General features: G+C 37.5%; 4 protein-coding genes across 5 annotated transcripts; 3 read left to right on the top strand and 1 right to left on the bottom strand.

Annotated features, from left to right (window-relative positions):
• Positions 1–1,298: 1,298 nt before the first annotated feature.
• LOC145914068 (protein trapped in endoderm-1-like) lies at positions 1,299–9,843 on the top strand. 2 transcript variants are annotated; one of them, XM_083001844.1, is made up of 9 exons: positions 1,299–1,387; positions 3,356–3,556; positions 5,692–5,814; positions 6,432–6,633; positions 6,811–6,942; positions 7,295–7,425; positions 7,570–7,654; positions 8,941–9,074; positions 9,549–9,843. In XM_083001844.1, the coding sequence occupies exons 1-9, from the start codon at positions 1,329–1,331 to the stop codon at positions 9,715–9,717; spliced, it is 1,236 nt and encodes a 411-aa protein (XP_082857970.1). In that variant the 5' UTR covers positions 1,299–1,328; the 3' UTR covers positions 9,718–9,843. The 2 variants fall into 2 exon arrangements, with proteins under 2 accessions (XP_082857970.1, XP_082857971.1); XM_083001845.1 differs by lacking the exons at positions 7,295–7,425; positions 7,570–7,654.
• Positions 9,844–10,512: 669 nt separating this feature from the next.
• LOC145913556 (small ribosomal subunit protein uS4) lies at positions 10,513–13,187 on the top strand. The gene is made up of 6 exons (XM_083001270.1): positions 10,513–10,566; positions 10,656–10,786; positions 11,104–11,197; positions 11,402–11,588; positions 12,252–12,355; positions 13,076–13,187. Exons 2-6 carry the CDS (start codon positions 10,661–10,663, stop codon positions 13,141–13,143), a joined length of 579 nt encoding a protein of 192 aa, XP_082857396.1. The 5' UTR covers positions 10,513–10,566; positions 10,656–10,660; the 3' UTR covers positions 13,144–13,187.
• A 79-nt stretch (positions 13,188–13,266) lies between these two features.
• LOC145913555 (vacuolar protein sorting-associated protein 4B-like) lies at positions 13,267–18,054 on the bottom strand. Its single transcript, XM_083001269.1, has 12 exons — positions 17,898–18,054; positions 17,591–17,702; positions 17,216–17,369; positions 16,774–16,829; positions 16,514–16,633; positions 16,351–16,388; positions 16,085–16,203; positions 15,638–15,786; positions 15,314–15,395; positions 14,960–15,091; positions 14,454–14,682; positions 13,267–14,119 (listed from the first exon to the last, which is right to left on the bottom strand). Exons 1-12 carry the CDS (start codon positions 17,919–17,921, stop codon positions 14,018–14,020), a joined length of 1,317 nt encoding a protein of 438 aa, XP_082857395.1. The 5' UTR covers positions 17,922–18,054; the 3' UTR covers positions 13,267–14,017.
• A 1,789-nt stretch (positions 18,055–19,843) lies between these two features.
• LOC145914680 (peptidyl-prolyl cis-trans isomerase B-like) lies at positions 19,844–21,511 on the top strand. Its single transcript, XM_083002496.1, has 4 exons — positions 19,844–20,107; positions 20,449–20,680; positions 20,807–20,923; positions 21,288–21,511. Exons 1-4 carry the CDS (start codon positions 19,844–19,846, stop codon positions 21,509–21,511), a joined length of 837 nt encoding a protein of 278 aa, XP_082858622.1.
• The last annotated feature ends 430 nt before the right edge of the window (positions 21,512–21,941 follow it).

Here is a 21,941-nt window from a genome sequence, read left to right as displayed (position 1 = left end):
GAAGTCTTTGTGTTAAACTGGCCGCTCTTGCGGTTTGTGGCATGCCTGACATATTGCCTTGTTAGGGGTCCTTTTTGGTCTTCAAGTAAAATGTTCGTTGGATTGTCCTATTAGAAACAGTTACTGGAGCCTGTGTAGGTTCTCTAATCGATCAAACGCTTTATCCGAAGCCCGCGATAAACACTAAGCCTTGAGCTCACGTTTACAAAACGTGAAAGTCGCATGAAAGCAAAGTTGGACACAGTAGAGGAAGTTGTAACTTATGCTGTGTACAGATAAACTTGCTCAGATAAGCGAGGCTCGGGTAAATCTGCTTAAAGCGTGATTTGTTGAACCTCATCACCGTTCAATTCCGCTATCTTCGAAACTGGCGGAGAATCTCAGACATGTTTTAAATCCGCCTCTCTAAGCCATCGTTGTTTATTCCCAAACAGAACGTCGTTTGAGATAACTGTGGGTAACGAGAAATAACATCAGATTTGAGACATTTCATCGTTTAACTTGGATTGATTGACAGATTGCAACCTATAGCCAGGTTGAAATAATAAAGCATTGTTTTACGTTCGATTACGAGAAAACGCGCGAGCAAAATAATAATAACAAGTTTGGAAATGCTCGCACAGAGTTTGGAATGCAGCAGATTGCCGGGTGTGTTAAGACCACTGCTTGCCTCCTATAACCTTTCACGAGCACACGCGTCCTTCCTCACTTTGGCGTTAGCGGTTTGGACGCCTTTTTTTATTGTTGTCAGTTCTAGAATAGCGCAGACCTTCTCTCGCATACCGAAGACGAGGCAGCTATCTGTGTAATGTTGACAAGGTTTTGTTTTGTAATCTATCCGTGGATTTGTTGCAGAATAGTTAACAACAATGAAAGTTGCAGCAAGTTCTGAAGTAAATTCTGTGTTCATCCGTTTGTTTACATTTGATTATGATATTGTACATAGTTGTGGTAGAACGTTCAGTAAGTTGCGGCTGAAAGTTATTCCACAACTAAGTACAATATCATAATTAAATTTCTGAACCATTTTATGTTTCTATATACGTTTTTTTTATAAGGTTCACAGGCTTCGCAGCCAAGGCGTTCCTTTTTTTTATATTTAGACTTAATAATTGCCAAGCGTTTTGGTAGTAGTGGTGGAACGTTCACACATTGTTCAAATCGTAAACAAATCGTAACAAAAACATGTTTTTTATTGGCCTGATTTCCCAGGAAAGCAAATGATGTTTTCCAGTTTTTGTTTGCTCGCTATAAATCTGTTTGGTTCCGTCAAGTTTTAATCAACTATGGGTATTTTCAGGAATTTGTATTAATAATTTTTATGAATCATGAACGAATCGGCCACTGATGGGAGTTTACATTTCAACTCAGATGTTCAAAGTTTCCGGTAAGTTTTGTTGTGGGGTTTTCCTTTGACTTCCGAGCACTGCTAAACATACCAGGAAGTCAACCTACATTCGGATTAGGTGCTCCCTGGCTATTAAGTGTTCAAACTTTACGTGGAAGCTGCAAATTTATTCATCAACATATTAACGTATAGCGGTTATTGTTGTAGTTTTACCGGGAATTCCAGATGCAATAAATATCCTGTGTAAGATTTAAGTGATCTCAGCCTATGGTGACAAAGTATTTCCTGCAGTTTCGTATGAGTGGGCATCATTTTCTCACTGATTTTATCGCAAGTTCACTCTGTATATTCACCGACTTAATGGGACTCAACAATTCGCAAAGCCCCAATTTCAAACTACCCTCAGGGTAATTCGCAATATTACGTTTCAAGCTTAACCGTCGACGCAGTATATCACCTTGCCTCTGTTACAAAACCTTTTACCCCAAGTAACGACGAAAAGTATTTGCGATGTTTTCTGTCAATGGGAATTTGGCGTAATATTTTTTGTTCAACAACACATTTTTGTTCACCTTCTTAAATCCTTCCGTTCTTTTCTCATGACCTTGTCTGTCAAGTCGCTCATTTTGACTGGATTTTAAAATATTTTATCTAAGCTCCATTTGACTTACAAAGAAAACATTCGTCCGTGCCCGCCGTTGTCACGTTCAGCAAACAAACCAAATCCTGTCTTGCTTAAAAACATTCCGCGCACCATGAAATATAGTATATGTGAAATTACAAGAGAAATCATAGGGGATTCGATGCGCCGATAATACTTGGAGTTGTTTACCGTGAAGATTAAACGATGTCAACTATTTCGCGTGGATTTCGCGTGGCTTGTCTCCAAATTCGTATAATTTTGTTTATGATGAATTACTCTGGTATACAATGGACAGCGTGCATTATCCCGTCACAATGGGCTCGAGTTTATGGAGTTACACAAAATATGTAGAACACAAAGTAATTGTAAGATATTGGCAGGCAAATATTGGGGCTTCACAGATCGATTTGCTGGACTCGCCAAACCAATTATAATATACGCACATCCTGCGTTGCATCGAATATATTTGGTTGTTCTGGTTGCCAAGCAACAACGAATCACGCTATGCCATGATTTTGTGTCATGTTTCCGCCAAGAAAATGCAGCTTGCAATATCCCGTGCCATTGTAATGCGAACACATTTTCATTTTGGGCGTTGAACATTTTTACTCCCGTTGCAGCCAAGGAAATATGTTATATTTTTTCGTGGTATTTGGTTGATTTATTTAATCTGGTTGTGTGTGTTTATTGATTAATTTGCAAAAAGTCTTATTAAATTGTCATGATTCAATAAATACAAAGTTTCTGTATTTTGTTACGTAACAATAGATGGTTGTTACGTCAGCAATGTGCCTGCGAAAAAATTCCGTCTTGCAAATGTAATGACTGCGTTGACTTGCTGTGTGGTAGGGGTTTGCTTTTCAAAGCATTCTTGCATCTGATGTGGTTATAATAAGGCAAGTCTTGCTTAAGACTTGAAATGCCAAGCTCTAAAGTAGTAGTGATAAAACCTGCCAGAATTGTATGGTTTTGATGTTGCTAATAATGTATCTTGCATCTTTCATAATATGCACAGCTCTATTACATTGGACCTGTGGTCGCCAACCTTTTAAACGATGTGTGTCAGTTTACGAATATGTCGAAATGTTGACAGCTTTGCTTGCCACATGCCAACATATTTTCGTGACCACACACACCATGGAATATGTTTGATTTCTAGATTTAAAAGTTAGATTTCTGCTTGAGGTCGAAACATCGATCAGGCAGACAGCTCTGCGATGTTTAAGATTTAATAAGTTTTGGAACATGAACTCGTAAATCACAGGGCGTGCCAAAAATAATCACCTCGCATGCCAGGGTTTAAACTTATAATTTGTTGTCAAATGAAAATCAATAATAATTCGATAATATCGATATCGTTCTAGATTCCTTGGCATCGGTATCGGAGTTTGTTCGATAATTATCGGGACATCAGGTAACCTGCTTACTATCATGTCCGTACTAAGGAACGCTCACCTGAGAAGAAGCAGCTTTAACATGTTCATCGTGAACCTCAGTATCATTGATCTACTCACAGCTCTCGTGATGATGCCTTTCAACGTCATGGGATATTCGCTCATGAGATGGTGAGTTTCGTGATAATCTATTCACGTAGCTATTGCGGCAAATGTTGATATTTTTTGAAATCATTGAACCAAAGTTGTTATTGTGAACAATACTGAGCAGTATATATGTCCTTAGCCTCGGTCAAACCAGTCCAGTAGATGTTGTGCGCGCTCTCATATATGGAGATATGGGCAGACATATTTGTTGTCACTTAAACAATATCTCACGTATTTGCTGGTTTTTACAATACAATATTTCATCAAAACTCCACAGTTTGAACTTGCTTGGCCGCCACGAACGTCTGGTGTTCAAAAACATATTCATCTGTAAGGAGAACCGCCCGTGTGTGTTTGGTCAGCTAACAACTGTTTGAATTGGCCAAACTGCGTTCACTGACCTTGTTGTTAGTGTAACGGTAATTAAGACGCCGGCATTGAAGTCTGTTGCACCACAACAACTTGTAGATCCCTAAGAACTTCTGCCTGCGCCCAGGGAACCAGCCGTTAGCTTGTTGGAATTTACACAATTTTCGCGGTTCAATTTTAGTGCGTTGGTTTAGGTTTATCTGCAGTCGGGATCTCAGGTCGTGTGTGCAAGACTGTAGTTGCAAATTCCTTATCTGATCTGATCTAAACCCGATTCCGGCCACAATTTCAAGAGTGGATTAACTTTTAATATTCCCTAATTCCGTGTAGTTTATATACAACCTATGATATTTTGATTGCGCTTTTTCGATTAGTCATGGCAAGTTTACAGTGTAATTTCTACAAGTTTTAAGGCTTTGTTTTTCTCATAATATTAGTGAAATAATTGCAATCTTCTCATTATATTTGTGTGGACAGCCGAAAACCTTTAATGGAAAATAAGAAACAAAAACAATTTGAAACACGGGTTTTCAGATATCTGCAGTTACAACAGTAGTTAATTTGATGTTTAAAGAAGGCCACACCTTTTTACTCGTAATTTACCGTACCATGGAAGGGCAAAACAATTGTTTTTGCTCAATTTGTCCACGGTAAACTTTCCAGGAACCACATCCTCGTATGACGTAACGAAAAGCTGGACACGAAAACCCCGCAAGTCTTATCAGTCACGATTGGATCCGCCTCATTTATAAAGATTTGCCACCTCTTGCAGGAAGTCAGACTCATTCCTTGACATAAACTGTGATAAGGAGAATATTTTCCCGCAAACCGACAGCCTGTAGTGGATACTGTTTTTGATGACTCACATTTTCTTTCATAAAACCGCAACAAAACAACACTCTCTAAAACCACGTGTAGAAACACAGGGTTATATCTGTTACGTCATAGATGGGTGTTGTTTACGAAACAAGGAACGAAACTTTGACAAACCAATTAATTCACACACGTGTTTATGGGAGAAATGGATTGTTTAATCCAGCCTTCTTCTTCTTGCGCATTATGACGTATAAGTAGTTGCGTCATCAAAATTGCAATGAGGCAGCAAAATTGGTCACGTGGTTTTGGTGTAATTGGTTTCATGAAAGATTTTGTATGTCATAAAAATTCGCAGAAATGTCGAAAATAATATTCTAGAACTTTCTTAACCCACTGGAACTTCTGGTTGACGGTGATTTCCCTGATTGTAATTTCACTTTGCACGCAATCCCAACTTGGTGCATTAAAAGCTTCCCAACTTCTGTCTGTTGTAACAGTAAGGAATTGTTCTCCCTCAGTTCCAGGAGCTTGCGTTTAGGCGTTGAATGTTTGGCGGTATTTTCGCGTGAATATCAATCAACACAATCGGGAGGCAACATTTTGTCTTACAATAAACCGTGTCGTTTTACATGAGCTGGAAACAGCCGTGAAACAGATTCTGAAAAGCTAACACCGTTTGTGGCTGCTGCTTGTTTTAATATGGAAAATATTTTTTTAATCATTAACGCAGTTGCGCATTTTCCTGCTTTCCAAATTACCTGGTATTAAAATCCTATATTGACTTACAATCGCTTTTGATTTTCCGTCACAACTGTAAACACCCGATAACCCAGCAGGTATATGATTTGTTGCAGTTCCACCCAATACCTTGTGGAGTGATAGAAACCGCAGTGTTTTTCATCTGCCTTGAGATCCACCGCTAGTCGCTGATTGGATCTCAAAAACTGACAATAACACCTGTGTATATCTTGCAGGCCGTTCAGTGAGAAAGCGTGCATTCTCCAAGCCTTCTTCTACTTCTCATGCGGTTACACCTCTGTTGTTTGTCTGATCTCCATCACACTCAACAGGTTCCTGGGGATCGTGTTTCCCGACAGGTTTGTGAACACTAATTAGGGGTTGGGACGGGGGGTAAACCACAGCCCCCCTAAGTAGGCGGTATCACCTTCTACTTAACTGTGTCGGTTTTCGTAGCGAAGCAGTTCCCAGAACCAAGTAATGTTCTCACTGAATCTCATTGCAAGGTGTGATCATAATAAGGTGTCACGATAAGATTTTGTCCCAAAATGTAAATTTATGATTGTATGTTTTTGCTTTATTTAAAAGAATAAATTTAAACGCAAGATTTTCTTGTAATTCTAATAAACTTGTAAAACATTGTGTTTTGAGTATGGAGATTTTCTTAATACTGCATTCCTACATCGCAGTTGGTTAAAATTTTCATTATCCCCATACGAAAAGCCAACGTCCAAATGTTTGTCCTGTATTTACGTCACTGGGTCGAATCACAAAGTCTGGTTTAAAAACAACCTTGTGTACTTGGGAGATTCCACCGCATTCCTCAAGTATTTGATGATTTATTTAACCGCGCTTTTATCAGCGCAACTTTGGCTTGCTCCCTGATCGTTATTGGCTCATCTGCTTGTACACAATTTATTGTTTTCTCCTTAAAACTCACTCACCTGACGATTTTCTTCATGTTGTGACGTCACAGATACACTTTGTTCTTCACCGAGAATATGGTGAGGATTTGGATCTTTTTCTCATGGCTCATCGCTCCCGCCTTCCTCCTTCCTTTCTTCGTCTCCTCCCTCATCAACTCCGTGAGAGGAGACCAACTCATCACTGGGTGGCGCTCCGACCAGTTCCTCTGCACGTTCGTATCGATGCCGTCCAACTGGGTTCAATATATGCAGGTAAGGTTATTTTAATTTACAATAGAACTGATCTTCCGGCAAAAATTAACGTAGTTTATTTCCTCGAAGTTTTGTCTGCCATATACAGCGAGACTTCATTAGGGTTTAACATCGCAATTCAAACGTATAATACAACACAAAAAGTCGGTGTTCCCGAACCATTGTCATATTCTTAAGGTTGTCCGGTTCCTCTTTCAATTCTTTCCATCCATTATGATGTCAGTGAGTTACGCTGTTATGGTTTATTACGTACACAAAAGTAACAGAAGAATGGACGCGAACAGTCCTCCCGATTACATTCTCTATCAGGTAAACAGTAAGAACTTGAAATTGTGAATTGTGTGATTTTTAATGCATGGTCGGCAATGTTTTACAAAAATTATCGCCAAACAGTAGAAACAATATTTCTTCACGGTTGATTGACTTTATGTCGGTGTTTTTCTCGCTTCGGGGAAACCCCCATTTAAATCTCAAAATAATCGTTACTAATATCTCGAACTCGTAAATACTGTTTGAATCATCACAAGATTCAATCATCCACTGTCCATTTATATCTCAAAAAGTCTCGTCTATATCCAACTCAACCATGAAATCATTCGTCCCAATTTTGCGACAAACATGTTTTCTTCCTTGCAAGGTTTTGTGTTAATTTTTGTTCCAGCAACGAATGCGAAAAAAATTAAGCAGCGCGACCGTGGTTCATTGTGGGGACGATTGTCGAACTGACTGTGATTGTTCCGTCATAATGAGAGAGAATATATCAATGGCAAGCGAAAATAACGAAAAACCAAAGTGAGTTCTTTCAAAAGTTAAAAAAAAAACAAATTACAACAAGACTTTATGTAACTCCTTATATGGTGATGATTGTGTTACGACGCCACCAAGTGTTTATCGCCCAACAAACAATTCCAGCTTATTTGTTAACATTTCCATCAGATTATCTCGAAGTCAGAGCGGGCTCAGTAGAATCTCGTTGGGATTTTTGAGAGCTGCATCCACAGATGTTGAAAATGAGAACTCGGTGGGTGACAACGAAAATATTCAAACATTGAATTTTACCCAAGAAAATCTTTAACGAAATCTCGTTGCGAAAGTCAAGCAAATTGTGTCACACAAATCAAAATAAAATCATGTTTGTTTTGCGCAAAAGACTGCAACGTAATTGAACTATACATGCAAACATTAAATAACATTGGCACCGATAAAACCATAAGGTTATCGAGTCAGGCGTCCATGTAAAGGTGATTTCCTCACGGAGAATCACCGTCTGTCGTAGGATCGCCGGATTTAAAACTTTCTTCTGATAGTTGTTTTATCAATTTTGCTGCATAAAATGTTTCATTCGTCTGCATGGATTGCTTTTATAGCGAACTTGAACTTTAAATGGGCAACAACGCGTATAGTGTGTAACTGGTGCAATAATATTCTACTTGTACTTGACTTTGCACATTCTTGTTTAATGTGCTCATAACCAAAGTTGTTTTCAACCAAAAGTGTGAGTTAGTTTGTGATTATTACGACACAACCGGCCCACAACACACCATTGTCTGGTAACAATGAAAGACAAAGTATTTTCTGAATGTATTAATAAACGTCCCAAAAAGCTGCCCTGTGGCTAAAAGTGTTGTCAGGTCTGTTTGCAAAACAATCAAGTCTCGACGAGCTCGACAGTGATGCGCTTACGGCTGAAATGTTGAAGCAAAATATGAGCAAGTGGGTTTATAGTAAAAACCCAACTGTTGTGAATTCCCAAGTAATTATCAGGGGTAACACTTGACTCTCCACAATCTCAAACCCCTGCACTCGTATCAGTTTTGGGTTAAACTAAAAACAACAACATTTTAACCTGGCTGTGATGAAAGCTGCATTCCTATGTACGAACGTAAGTGGCGAACGGCGTATGTTGTGTTCACATGCACTGACCTTTAACCACCAAGTGCAAGTATGCGTGCCATATCCAACCATTACAGACATAACATGACAACGGGGATACCAGTAGCGATATTACTGGGGTTTAATTTGTGAAGCAAAGCTTTGGTTTTATTGATGCTGATGGTTAAAAGACAGATCCAAATGTTTCTATTTTAGTTACTGTGTTTGTGTATTATTATGTTTGGTCGTTTGTTAATAGGTAGAGAAGTCTGCAAATTCCACAATTAGTTAAAGTTGTGTTTTTTCTCTTGAAATTCAATTATCAAATTTGTTTATTTCTCCCCCATGCCAAATCGTTCGACGCAGCGGATAACTTTATCACGTTTTTTTACTCCACCTCCCGCAACGTTTGACACTTTCACTGATCCGTCACAGGTTACCAAGCTCCCGGCCCACGTGCAGCGTCGTCATGACAACGAGAACCACCTCGTGTACGTCAGCATCATAATCTGCCTCGTGTTCACCTTGCTATTCCTGCCGAGCGTGGTGTTGAACCTGATACCTGGAAAGTGAGTGGGGATATATGATTTGTGTACAGCAGTGTTTCTCAAACTTTCATTGTGAACCTAAAGAGCTGTATGATTTGAAAACTCCAACTCAATTGGCAAAAAGTTATGGCGGGTTTCTCCTGCAAGTAGAACATCAATGGACGAGGCTGATGTAACAACGCGAGTCTCTCAAACTTTAATTTACACTCACAAAGTAAAATATAAGTGCATACAACCTGATATCATTGGTCACATAACAAGTTGATCACTGAATGCTGAGCTGTCCATTTATTTTCCAGAGCCCCGTTTTTAATAGAAATCGCCCCCTGGGGTGCTGGAACCCACTTTGAGAACCACTGATGTACAAATAGTTCCACACATATGATTATTTTTTCTGATTTTAAAAGTTTTTCTGATTTTAAAAGTGTGAAAATATGTATGTTTTGGTTTAAGTTAACAATTTGTCGCCATGACAACCACTTATTAATATTTCAGCCAAAAGTTCGATCCCCGCTTCCACATGATGGCGTCCAACATCACGTGGTTGAACTGTTGCATGAATCCCTTTGTCTATGTTTTCTTCCACAAGGGAATGAGGAAAGAATACAAGAAATTAATCAAACTTTTACGGAACAAAATAAGGGACGCTCTCAAGATCACGTGACTCCCCCAAAACATGTTTGTTTTAAATTTATGCAGATCTTTTGTGATTGTTGTTGTTGTTCCTGCGTTTTGTTCCTTAATATTTCTTTAAAACCGTGCAAGTGTTCATTTTTTTTTACTTCTTGTAAACAACCACCATCCGCCTCCAGCGCGTTCAAACCGAAATAAATCTTATTTGTTGTTTCTTTAAGCAGACTTTGGTGACACAAAAATCATTGATGTTTACTAGGGCGAGGTAGCAGATATTTATGTGAGAAAAACAGTTTTCCCAGAGATTTGAGTGTGAATGGCAAACAGAAGTTTGAGGTTTCAGAAACCTAAGCAGGTGGGTTCGATGTTTGCGCTATTGTGACACCTTGTGGATGAAAAAGAATAAAGTTGCAAGCAACAGGAGTTTCAACTTCAAGTTACTTTCTATTTCCCATGAAAATGTCGTCCTTACCGTTCTGTGAAACGAGTTGACGTTTTCGTTTTGATGGTTTTGCTTAGGCCAGCACGGCCGGGTGGCCACCTAACGTCATATATGCAGCTTGTCGTCCCAAACCCATCACCTCCCAATACGACAGACTGTGATCCAACAGCTCGATAACCCGTAAGGTTTTTTCGCTGTCCAGTCCATTTTATGTTTCACGTTTATTGTTCATGTGCTTAATAACTTTGCGCGCAAAAACAAAAGTGATTTGATTTTGATTTGTCGATCATGTGATTGCTTAAAACATTACTGCGTTGTCTGATTTTGATTTGTTTATTATTTTTATGTTGAAATCTATCTTCCATTTTTTCTGGCGCATGTTTTGTGGGATCGAGATCGTGGCTGTCTTTTCTCTCACGTTGGTCCGTGTTTAACTTGGTGAGTTTTTCCTCGTCAATTTTTACAGAAATAAAGACGTTTTTACAATTACTGAAACAGGAAATGTCAAAATTGTGATTATATTTTAGGCATAATGCCGCACGCGAGGAGTTTAGTGAACAGCAAGACTTATGTAACGCCTCGTCGTCCCTTCGAAAAAGCTCGTCTCGACCAGGAGTTGAAATTAATCGGGGAATACGGACTTCGCAACAAACGAGAGGTGAGTAACAAAGCTATTAAATGCACGGTCTAACTGTTTTTTGCCTGCATGTAATATAAATTATTTTATTATGCAAATTGCAAAAATATGGTAGGCTACATTTTCCAAACTGGGTTGACTGGAATCTGCATAAAGTTCCTTATAACTGAATATTATGCATGATGAATTTAAAAAAAAATCTTAAAACGTCCATCGGGCCCCGAAAAGCTAAAGATTGTTCCATATTTTGCACATTCAATGTCGTTCACAAATATGCTGTTAGGTTAGAAGGAGTATCGCAGACAAAACAATGTGTGCAAATATTTTTTAAATTTTAGGTATGGAGGGTTAAATACACCCTGGCCAAAATTCGCAAAGCAGCTCGTGATTTGCTGACCCTCGATGAAAAAGACACCAGACGTCTCTTTGAAGGTAATTATATTTACTTATTGGAAAAACAAGTCATAACACCTACCCAGCATTTAAATCAGTACTGACATGGCAAAAATTACTATTTTTATTGCTTGAAATTTATTCAGTTTAGTCAAGAAATCACAGAAATTTCGTAAAACCATGTAAAGTTTCCAGAAATCTTTGTATTTTTGCTGTCATTGCCAAGCGGAAACATTTGTTCAGGTAATGCTTTGCTGAGACGACTTGTGAGGATCGGAGTGTTGGATGAAACCAAAATGAAGCTCGATTATGTTTTGGGTTTGAAAGTTGAGGATTTCTTGGAACGTAGGCTTCAGACACAAGTGTTTAAACTTGGTTTGGCAAAATCCATTCATCACGCCCGAATTCTCATCCGTCAAAGGCATATAAGGTGCTCTTAGGAACATAATTATCCTTTTTAATGTAAATATACTAAATTTTTGATATTTATGTCTAATAACATTTAAATCAACGCCACCTTTCTTGGTCACTTTGTCTATAATAATCTCCATTTGTACATTTAGAACAGGGTTTTTTCAAACTATATTACTCCCCATTATGATTCATTTGATGTATGGCCACCAACAAAACACGATCTTTATAGTTATAAATTAAGCACATTTTATCTCTTGCTAGCTTGTGTCGAACTGTTTACTGATATTGTTTTAAAATTCTTTGTTTTAACTTGACGTTTTCGGAAGGTATGTAATACTGGTGAAGGGGTCTCTTACAGCAGGATAGTGTCAACTTGCAATATTTGGGAAGATTTATTAATGAAAATTGTTAAACATTCCAGAGTTTTTTGTGTAAAACATTTAGAAGCAAATCTGGACTTAAACCACAGCATGTTGAAAGAACAGAGCTATCATGGATGTCACCATGGGCAACATGCATATTATTTACCAAATTTAATGTAATTGAACTTGTTCCTCAAAATCCTTGCTGTGCCATGTGGGGCCTTGTGTCAGTTAAAGATATCTAACCGGTTGCATTGTGTTAATAGTGAGAAGTTTGTGAAAATGTTGAACTTTACAAATATTTTACTTTCATCCAGAGTTCGCAAACAGGTGGTGAATATTCCTTCATTCATCGTGAGACTTGATTCACAAAAACACATTGACTTCTCACTAAGATCTCCCTATGGTGGTGGAAGACCAGGTATGCAATCACAAACAATCTTTGTTCCCTATCTTTCACTTTACTATGAGTTGGTGTTGTTAGAGTTCATGATGAATTGGAAACAAGTTTATTGTGTATCAGTTTTTGGAACAAACTTCACTTGTCAGATATTAGACTCGACTGATTCCAAATAATGTGAAACTTAATATTTAGTGCCCTAAAATGCCAAAACTGAAACAAGATTTTTGTGATACTTGCATGACAAACTAGTGTTGAAGTTGCATTTTTTATCTGATTTTAAATATGAAAGACTAAAGTCATAAGTCTGCTGGTGAGCATTGGCAAGGCAAACATTTCAAACACTAAACTAAGTGCCAAGTTGCTCACAAGTAAACTTGATTTATTTGACTTTCAAGTTCAGAATTATGTGGCCCTAGTATTTTGTTCCTCACACCAAAAACTTACACATTTAAATGGAATAGAAAGGCTCGTATGCCATTCATTATAAGCAAGCGTTGCCCAATTAATTTAAATGAACTTTTTGTAGGATGTGATTAAAGAATGAAAAGACTGGATCAATTTAATAACCAAAGGCCCCTGACAGGCTGTTGATTGCACACCCTATCGATAAGATTGAATAAGTTGGAATAACTGATGATGCCTTTTTAGGCTTAATATTTTTTTTCTCAATAAACATCTACCATCTGAGCTGTCCACAGATCGCTTTGTGGAATTTTACAAATAATCACTTGTTTGTAGGACGTGTGAAGCGCAAGAACCAGAAGAAGAAAGCAGGTGGAGAGGAAGAGGAGGAAGATGAGGATTAAAAAGTTGATTTTTGTGGCTTGAAATAAAACGATTTACAGCCATAGTCTCGTTGTTGGTTGATATCCTGTTTTAGTTAACCCAGTATTCAAAGAAAATATTTGGTTTCATTTGTTTATTGTGTGGAAATGGAACAACAACCAAACATTGGTACGATGTAACTGGTAATAATTACGTCTTGGGTAATACTAGCACAAGGGAAGTACTGAAACAAAATCTTGGTAGAGGACAATTAAACTAAAAAAAACAGTTTGAAAACTCTGGAAATGTGGTTACGCAAGCATAACACAACTTACCCTGTGAAGTAACAGCAACAAACCGTTGGAAAAGTTGGTTTAATAATCTACTTCGCAAATACAGGTTCTTGTTTATTTACAAAAATCAGGATGAAAGTGGAGTCAAAATTAACCTAATTTTGAACTTTCAAATGGAAAACCTGCATCTTAACAAAAACGTATTTACAAAGTATATATTGCAGAATAAATGAAAAATACAGGCAAAATTAATGCAAAACTGGCACAAATGACATTTCCATGCAAACAGTTCAGTATTTCAAATTAATATTTTCCCATCCAAACTGCATGTACCTGTTGTGTTTAATTTTAACTTAAAAGGCATTGTTTAAGCAACAGAATCCAACAGCAACTTTGACTAACCAAATGCGACGGAATAAACATGTCAGACATTTTATAAAAAGCTTTTGTACAGTGCATATTATGGACAACTTCTTACAGTTCTGGTCCCAAAAACTTTGAAAAATTCGATTGAACTTGAAACAGTGTGCTGATGGAGGGGTGCCATGTTTTAACTGATATTTCACTCTGAAGCACAGCAGCTACGTTGGTAAGTGCCATAGTGCAGAGAATTCCTTCAATCTCATCCCTCCATACCAAAGTCCTTAGTAAACTGTTCGAATTGTTCAAGATCCTTGTTGTTCACTGTGGGGCGGGTGCTTTCCTTTGCACTGAGCATGTCATTCTAAACAAAAGCAAACTTTGGAGTAATATGTTTTATACTTCAACTGTTTGTGTTGTGTTCTTGATTTAAACACAACATACAATAAGTTTGTGTGCAGCTGAAAATATCCTGAGCAATTCGACAAAGCATTATGACACGTAGGTTATCATATAAAAATTCAAATAAATAAGCATGGGGTCAGTATAGCCACCACAAAGAGGAAGTCTTTGCTTGGCTGTTAGGTCGGTAAGATCGACCACAGTCACACCAAAATGCACTGATTAGACCTTACAGGCCAATACAGTGGCCATCTGTCTGCAGCTCACATAATGTAACAAATTTTCTGTCAGTTTACCATATCGACGACTGGCTCTAAAAGTTTCTCTCCTGGAACAGTCATCCATGACATCTCCACTGCACCGGGGGCACCTGGGGAGCAGGGGGTCAAAAGGTCATCAACAATTACATTTGGGTCCTTTCTGCATGGCCCTCGGACCTTTTTGAAGTGCGTCGCCTTCTGCACTTTCCTTACTGGCTCCATCAGGGCGTCACGGACTACTATGCCGATATCGGCACCAGAATATCTGAACATAAATGGAGGAATTAGTGCTTCCATAGGGAGGGTTGGTTGGGATGAAAAAACTAAACGACTAAACTGGTACAATTTTGAATTCATAACTTCTAAACATGTGTTGTAGAATAACAAAACTAATACGGATCAGCTGGTGCAAAGGTACCACTGTGTCCACCGTATCACATGTAGTTACCGCTTCATGAATGTTGTGTTCTTACAGCAAAACTAGTTGCTGTGACAAATTTAATTATATTGGTAATTTTGCAATCCTCGCACCAACCACTCACCCTTTCGTAATTCTTCCGAGTTCTATGAGGTCTCTTTCTGTGAGATTTGTTTGCGTTTCTCCCAGATGTAATTTGAACATATTACACCGAGCAGATTCCTCAGGCAGAGGGATGTAAATCCTCCTCTCAAACCTTCACAATAATTTGTCTTTGTGTATTTTGGGAAACAGTTGCTCAATTATAAACATTTAAAAATAATGCATATTGCTGATTAGAACTCAGAAACAGTTGTTGCTGATGCTGTCAAGCGTAATGTTAAATTAACTCACAAAGCTGTTCTAATTTTTTCTGCCATAAGAGCTTTTTGAGTTAATTAAAAACTAACAAGTTTGCAACAAAAAAATTTTTTTATACCTCCTCCTAATGGCGGAGTCCAGTTGCCAAGGAATGTTGGTTGCCCCAAGAACTAAAACTTTATCATTGTCAACACCAACACCTGTGAAAATAAGGTTTATTAACACGCAGTAAATGAACAAGGAATATTTTTAACAGATCACACTGAAGTACACAGAGTTATGGCCGAATTATGTATAAACCACCATCCAATAAAAAACAAAGTTTGCATACAAAAATTAAATTAAATAAGATTTGACAATACAAGAGACCTTACAACAAGGTGCTGTGAATTTGGTTACATATAGTAAAAAGTTTGTGTGTTCAAGTTTCCAGTGAACCAACCTTGCATTTGTACGAGGAATTCTGTCTTTACTCTACGAGATGCTTCACTCTCGTTGTCGCTACGGGAACCACACAATGAATCAACTTCATCAATAAAAATAATTGAAGGTTTTTCATCACGAGCCAATTGAAACAAGCTTTTCACTAATCTGTCAATGGAAAAAAAAAGTTGTAAGAACAATGTGTTAAAATATTTAACACACAGAATAAAGTACAAAAACACAATATTTACATAAACAGGCCAAACCAAACTCGTTTGATAATCTTTTATTTTCAGTAATTAATGCTGTAGGCAAGTCCAAAACAAGAAAAAAACTAGTGACATGAATTACTTTAACTTGAAGTTTATATTTTTCAAACTATTTTTAGTATTCCATAAATTGGAAAACATATTACTATTATTAAAGAATCCATGAGATTATTATATAATGATAATTTTCTTTTTACTTTTCGCTCTCTCCGAGCCATTTTGAGACAAGATCTGATGATGAGACGGAAAGGAAAGTTGAGTTATCGGCTTCAGTGGCAACTGCTTTTGCTAGATATGATTTTCCAGTTCCCGGAGGCTAAATAACACAAACATTCGATACATCGATACATATTTTTATTTTATCAACTACAAATATGATTTCTGTACTTTTAAGAAAGATGATTTTTATGATTAAAAGAAAATTATGTTTTTTTGACAAGACAAATGATACTGAATTACTGACCCCATATAAGAGGATTCCCCTCCATGGCGTTCGCTTTCCTGAAGAAAAAAGTAAAAATATTTTGCTGCATTGCAGTAAGTGTTGCCATGGTAACAGGACTTTTTCAAGTGTTACAACATCTCCTAAAACTCAAGTTTGTTTCAAATGTTTTCAGCTTACATACCTGTGAACAAATGGGGGAACTTGATTGGCAAAATCACGGCTTCCTTCAAAGATTCTTTGGCATCTGATAAACCTGCCACATCGCTCCACTTCACGTTGGGCTTTTCAACAACAATTGCACCTGATTTTAAAACAAGGTGTATTGATTTGAGCAACTGCAGGACTGCTAGACAACAACAACAATAATTTTGTAATGTGAGTTTAACACTTCAGCACATTTCTCATGAAAACAATGGAGAAAATTAACAAGCGTTTAATTACCAGAAAGTTGATTTCGAAACTTCTTCTTTTCTGGATCATCTTCGTCATCATCATCGCTACAAAAACACAAACATCATATCAATAAACCCAAGGTACACAACAAAATTAGGGTCGTTATCAATTGACCAACTGTCACAGCTCAATTTGGAGATCATGGAACCAATATATTCTGCCACCATGTGGTTAAATCTCAACACAGGTCAACGTGGAAAAAAACAGGCTTTGAAGTTGAACCAAATTAGTATTGGAAAATGTTGCTAGCGATCACGATTTACACAATGCTGTAAGTTGTAAACACAGTATTGTTCATATCTATAAACCAACTAGACATAAACACAGTACAACATGGTTTAGTTACATGCATGAGTTTTGAAGTAGATCATACTAAGATATGGTCAGCAGCAAAACCATATAAATGTGAAAATGATTTTTGGTAACTTACGATCCTTCAGCTTTGACTTCTTTCTTTTTGCTTTTTTTCCCACTGCTACCGCTTTTATCAGCCAAGTGCTCCTTTAGTTTTTCTGCTCGGTCTAAATAAGTTATACATTTTGCACGGATGCTTTTCTGAAGGGTGGGATTGTCTTTTGCCTCATCTGGAACAAAAAAATAATTTCGTTGTTTATGAACATAAATACTAATTCGAAACCGAAAAATCTGGCATGTTGCATTAACTAAAAATATCCCAAAATTTCAGATTTGGCAAAAATAAATTATTACTGGTAATATGGGAGATCCTGCCAATCATGAGATCGCATGAAACATTACTGCATTGACTTGTAAAATGTCTAAATAAAAATTAAAACCAAAGCTGTACATTTTAAGGCATGTAAAAAATACTCGACAGCTGTTTCATAATGTCTGAATGCCTCATCATATTTTTTGCATCCGTCTTCCTCAACAGCCTTCTTTACCATATCAATGGCTTTCTATAAAAATTGAAAAAGTCATTTGTCTATTCTTTTAACATTTATGTGGTACCTTTTCATCTTACCACAAAACTTAAATTGGTTGTTACACATAAAGTCAGCATTACAGAAATCTTTTCATTGGTTACTTTTTCAAGTAAAAAACATATACTTTGTTGAAAAAACAATGTTTTAATACCCTGTAAGGTAACTCACCTGTAGCACTGTATCATTTGCCATAATTCAAGTTGTTTATTAAATAAAACCTGTGAATATAGGAAGTAACCAGATCAGTAAGTATGACAAGTTCCGCTGCATTACTTTCAAACTAAAACTAGTAAACTTGTCTATGCCCCTTCCCGTGACAAAATGTGACGTACGATGGTACACTAACAATACAATCACATAGAAATGAGTCATGTAAAGCACATAAACGTCCAGTACGTTTGTCGTAGACTGGTAGACCTGGGAGATATGGATATTATTCACTCGAACTGATGGCAACTTCGTATTAAGAAACAGTTTGATGCTGTTTGAAAAGGGGTGAATATTTACGCATGACTGACAACAGAAAATTATTTCATTCCCGTGAAAGTAAAGATCACGTGAGGACAAAAAACATTATTTTTAGACGTTTTGGAACCCACACAAACCCTGCGAACGCCTTTGAAGTAGTGAATACAAACAATTTCTTTCAAAACACACAAACACAAAGTGTCAAAGTTAACCTGGTAATGTTTGCGGAAGTCGTCCATATTTCCAAAACGTTTTATAGGCCGGTTATTTCCCCAAACTATTCGTGAGTGACAAACAAACAAAAAGTTTACCATAATCTCATATTGTGATCGAGCTTGTTTATTTATTTACTAACGCATGAAAGATTCCTACAGTCCCTTGTGTGTACGTTACAAGTAACATGTAAAAACATTTTTCTTAAATCCCGCTCCAATAAAATATCAAATAGTTTGTCGGAGGTTCCTGGGTAGATGATTAAACTTATTTATTGTGAAACCCACCAACTGGTTTAAAACTCAAGCGGAAAACCTGGATTACTTTGCAATAGTGATTGTCATATACCGAGTACCACCCACCAACATAATCACAATAAAAGATAGGTTAAACGTCGGTGTGCGCTCAAAGCAAGCGAGCCAACAAGTCATTTAATTTAAAATATTTGTTGCGCTTGACTGTTCCTGCAGGTTTTGCAAGTTCACTTTAAACGTGTGGTGACCGACATTATACGTTTTCTTGTACGTTAAAAGGACAAAATAATCCCTGCCAAGTTAAGTTTTATGGCCCCTAACATGTTTTAGTTGAGTGCAAAAAATGTTTTTGCCTGCCAAAGATTTCATGCCAAAAAAACTCAGTCATAGACCAACTAATACACATAAACATTACCACAAACGGTTAGGAAAAGTCAACGGGTAGAATAACAGTGCAAAGGATAGATGCTGTGAAGTCGTAACGACTGTGGTGTTACGTTCGTTACCTCGCGGTGATGATGACGTATAAATGATACGTTGCAATGGTTTGGTGGCAATGTGACTGCCACGAACCCTAAACCGGCTTTTGACAACACTCGAAGTATCGATCAGACTTTGCCAGCACTCGAAACGATAAGTTTTAACCGGTCGGCGACACTCGATTCAATCAAGCTTCAAGCCTATACTCAGTTACAAATATCGACTGGCCAATCAAAATTCAACACGATTAAATGTTGGACGCTTTTATAATGAGTCGATTAGACTGAGTTTAGTCTTGGGGTCGTGAAATAGCTGCTTGGTCGGTCAGCAGGTCTGTCCATGGCGTGATTAAGCTTGTACTGTTATGGTTGGATCGCCAAGAACAAATCGTTAAAATTAATGAGAAATATTGTTGAGTTTGATTGATAAGAAAAGGTTTTCGAAGAATTAAATGAATTAGGTCCAGTCTTATGTTTATATAAAAATCGCGAAAATATTTTAAATATAAATGCGGAAGGTAATATGCTGATCATTGCTAAGCAAACGTTTCGAACACAGCTGTGCTCATCATCAATGCTGTGAACTAACTTTTTAGTTCTTAAAAACATATTTGGATCTGGAGAAACTAAAGTTTTGTTTACAAAAATTTTAAGTTTTAGATTCAGAAAATTTCCCCAGTTAAAATAATCACCGAAGAATATGAGACGAAAAAGTTTGATGTTTGCCATCCTGATCTCATTGGTGGCTCTCGGATGTTGCGCTAAAGATGTGGAGGAAGGAGCGGGAGATGACAATGATGAGGATGTAAAGATCACAGTGGAAGGTGATGTTGACGTTGAGGTTGTTACGGAAACCAAGAGTTCGGAGAAGAAGGATGAGAAGAAGAAGAAAAATGAAGATGAGGATAAGAAGGATGGGGAGCAGGAGGAAGATAAAGAAGAACTTCCCAAAACTATCACAATCGTACGTTTGTAAATTATAAGCAAACAGACTCAAGTATTATTACGATTTCTATGAACCTCGTATATATTCTCAGTAATTGATTCTGGGAATCATTCCCTGTTCTGCTAAAGTCGCCATGACAATTTCCACCTTACCTACTTTACACAACAAGTATGGAAATAAACGTTTCCAAGCTTGTTGCCCTGTATTTATAACTAATTTAATTTGGAACTTATACCAGTGTTCTGATGTGGTTACGTTCACGCCTTTTGAAACATTATCGATCCTTTAAGATTCGGTTTAGATTATTTTCATGAATTTTTTTACTTTTCGTATTTTAACAAACTCATCTATTTGCTCAGAACGGACGCGAAGTTCCGGTTGAGCGCGCAGATCGTACAATCACCGCTACTGTGACGTTTGAAGTGAGTTTCGGAACCGAAAAAATTGGGAATGTAACTTTCGGAATGTTCGGTCGAACTTGTCCGAAGACTGTAAGGAACTTCATCACTTTGGCGAACAAGAACCGCCCGACAGGAGAAGGTTACAAAGGAAGCAAGATACACAGAATTATTAAAGGGTTCGCTTTCCAAGGTATATAAGTTTGATTTTCATTCAATATCATTGCCCGAAAAGATTTTTTTAGTTTTTTGGCCACACCCGGATTTGAACCCTAGGTGATATTTGGTGTTTATAACGTAACAAATACCATTGTTCCAGGTGGGGATTTTTTGAAGAATGACGGCAGTGGAGGTTGGAGCATATACGGGCGATATTTCAGAGACGAGAATTTTGCCATCAAACATTTTCCATTTTGTATCTCCATGGCGAACTCTGGTAAGAGTAACATCATTACAATGTATCACGTGCTATATTAAGACCATAGGAATAGTAAAGAAGTCAATTAACCTGAATTAACCCTCATCTTTCTGTATTAAACTACTTTTTCATTATCATCCTACCCATATTTTTTCATCCTTCAATAGAAAAACGTTTAAAATTTTGTTTTCGAAGATTCTGTTTAGAATAAGCAACACAGATGCTTCCCACAAACGTGTAGGCGAAATATTGTGTTGGTATCAGTTCAAAACCTTGTAAAATAAACGAAGGATTTATTGTAAAAGTTGTCCGAACCGCTTCTGAATTAATTTAGCCATTAAATTTTCTTGCTCATTGGATAAAATGTGATATTCTCACACAGGTCCAAACACAAATGCGTCGCAATTTTTCGTTCCGGTCATCCGAACATCGTGGTTGGACGGAAAACACGTGGTTTTCGGCCAGGTGATCAAAGGTCACAAGATTGCGAAGCAAATCAACGATGTCAAGGTCAACACTTACGACCGCCCCTACCGGCAAGTGTGGATTTCGGGCACATGGACGGATGTTTACAAGAAGGAGACTTCCAGAATGAAAGAACTTTAGATTTTGTTCAAATCCCCCACCCCCTCTTTTGTGTTGTGCGCACAATTTTACGGCGTCCGTGGTCGATAGTGACGTAACAAAGCGGTATAGAGAACAGAAAGATGGGGGATTTAATTTTTTAAAACAAGATCATTATTGTTTGCGAAGTTTCTTGCCTCTTTGTTACGTAACTATTCGTAGATTGTCGTAAGTTTGTTTCTTACCAACCCTTATCCGCCGGAAGTTGCGTAGTTTTGGAAGTGTCCTAAATTTTGCCTCTTAGAAGAATTGATGCGGCCAATTTGTTGCAGACAGACAAATAAAGTGTAGGTTCTACCTATGAAGTCAACAATTTTATTCAACTATGAGTACATCAGTTACATTAAACACTGCAGGAATCAGCCTGCACTGCTTTGTGTTCACCTACGGATCTGTGTTTAACGTATAGATA

This window comes from Ascidia mentula, chromosome 9 (assembly GCF_947561715.1).
Source record: "Ascidia mentula chromosome 9, kaAscMent1.1, whole genome shotgun sequence".
NCBI lineage: Eukaryota > Metazoa > Chordata > Ascidiacea > Phlebobranchia > Ascidiidae > Ascidia > Ascidia mentula.
The sequence above is the reverse complement of the archived record's forward strand: the minus strand, read 5'-3'. Positions and strand labels throughout refer to the sequence as shown.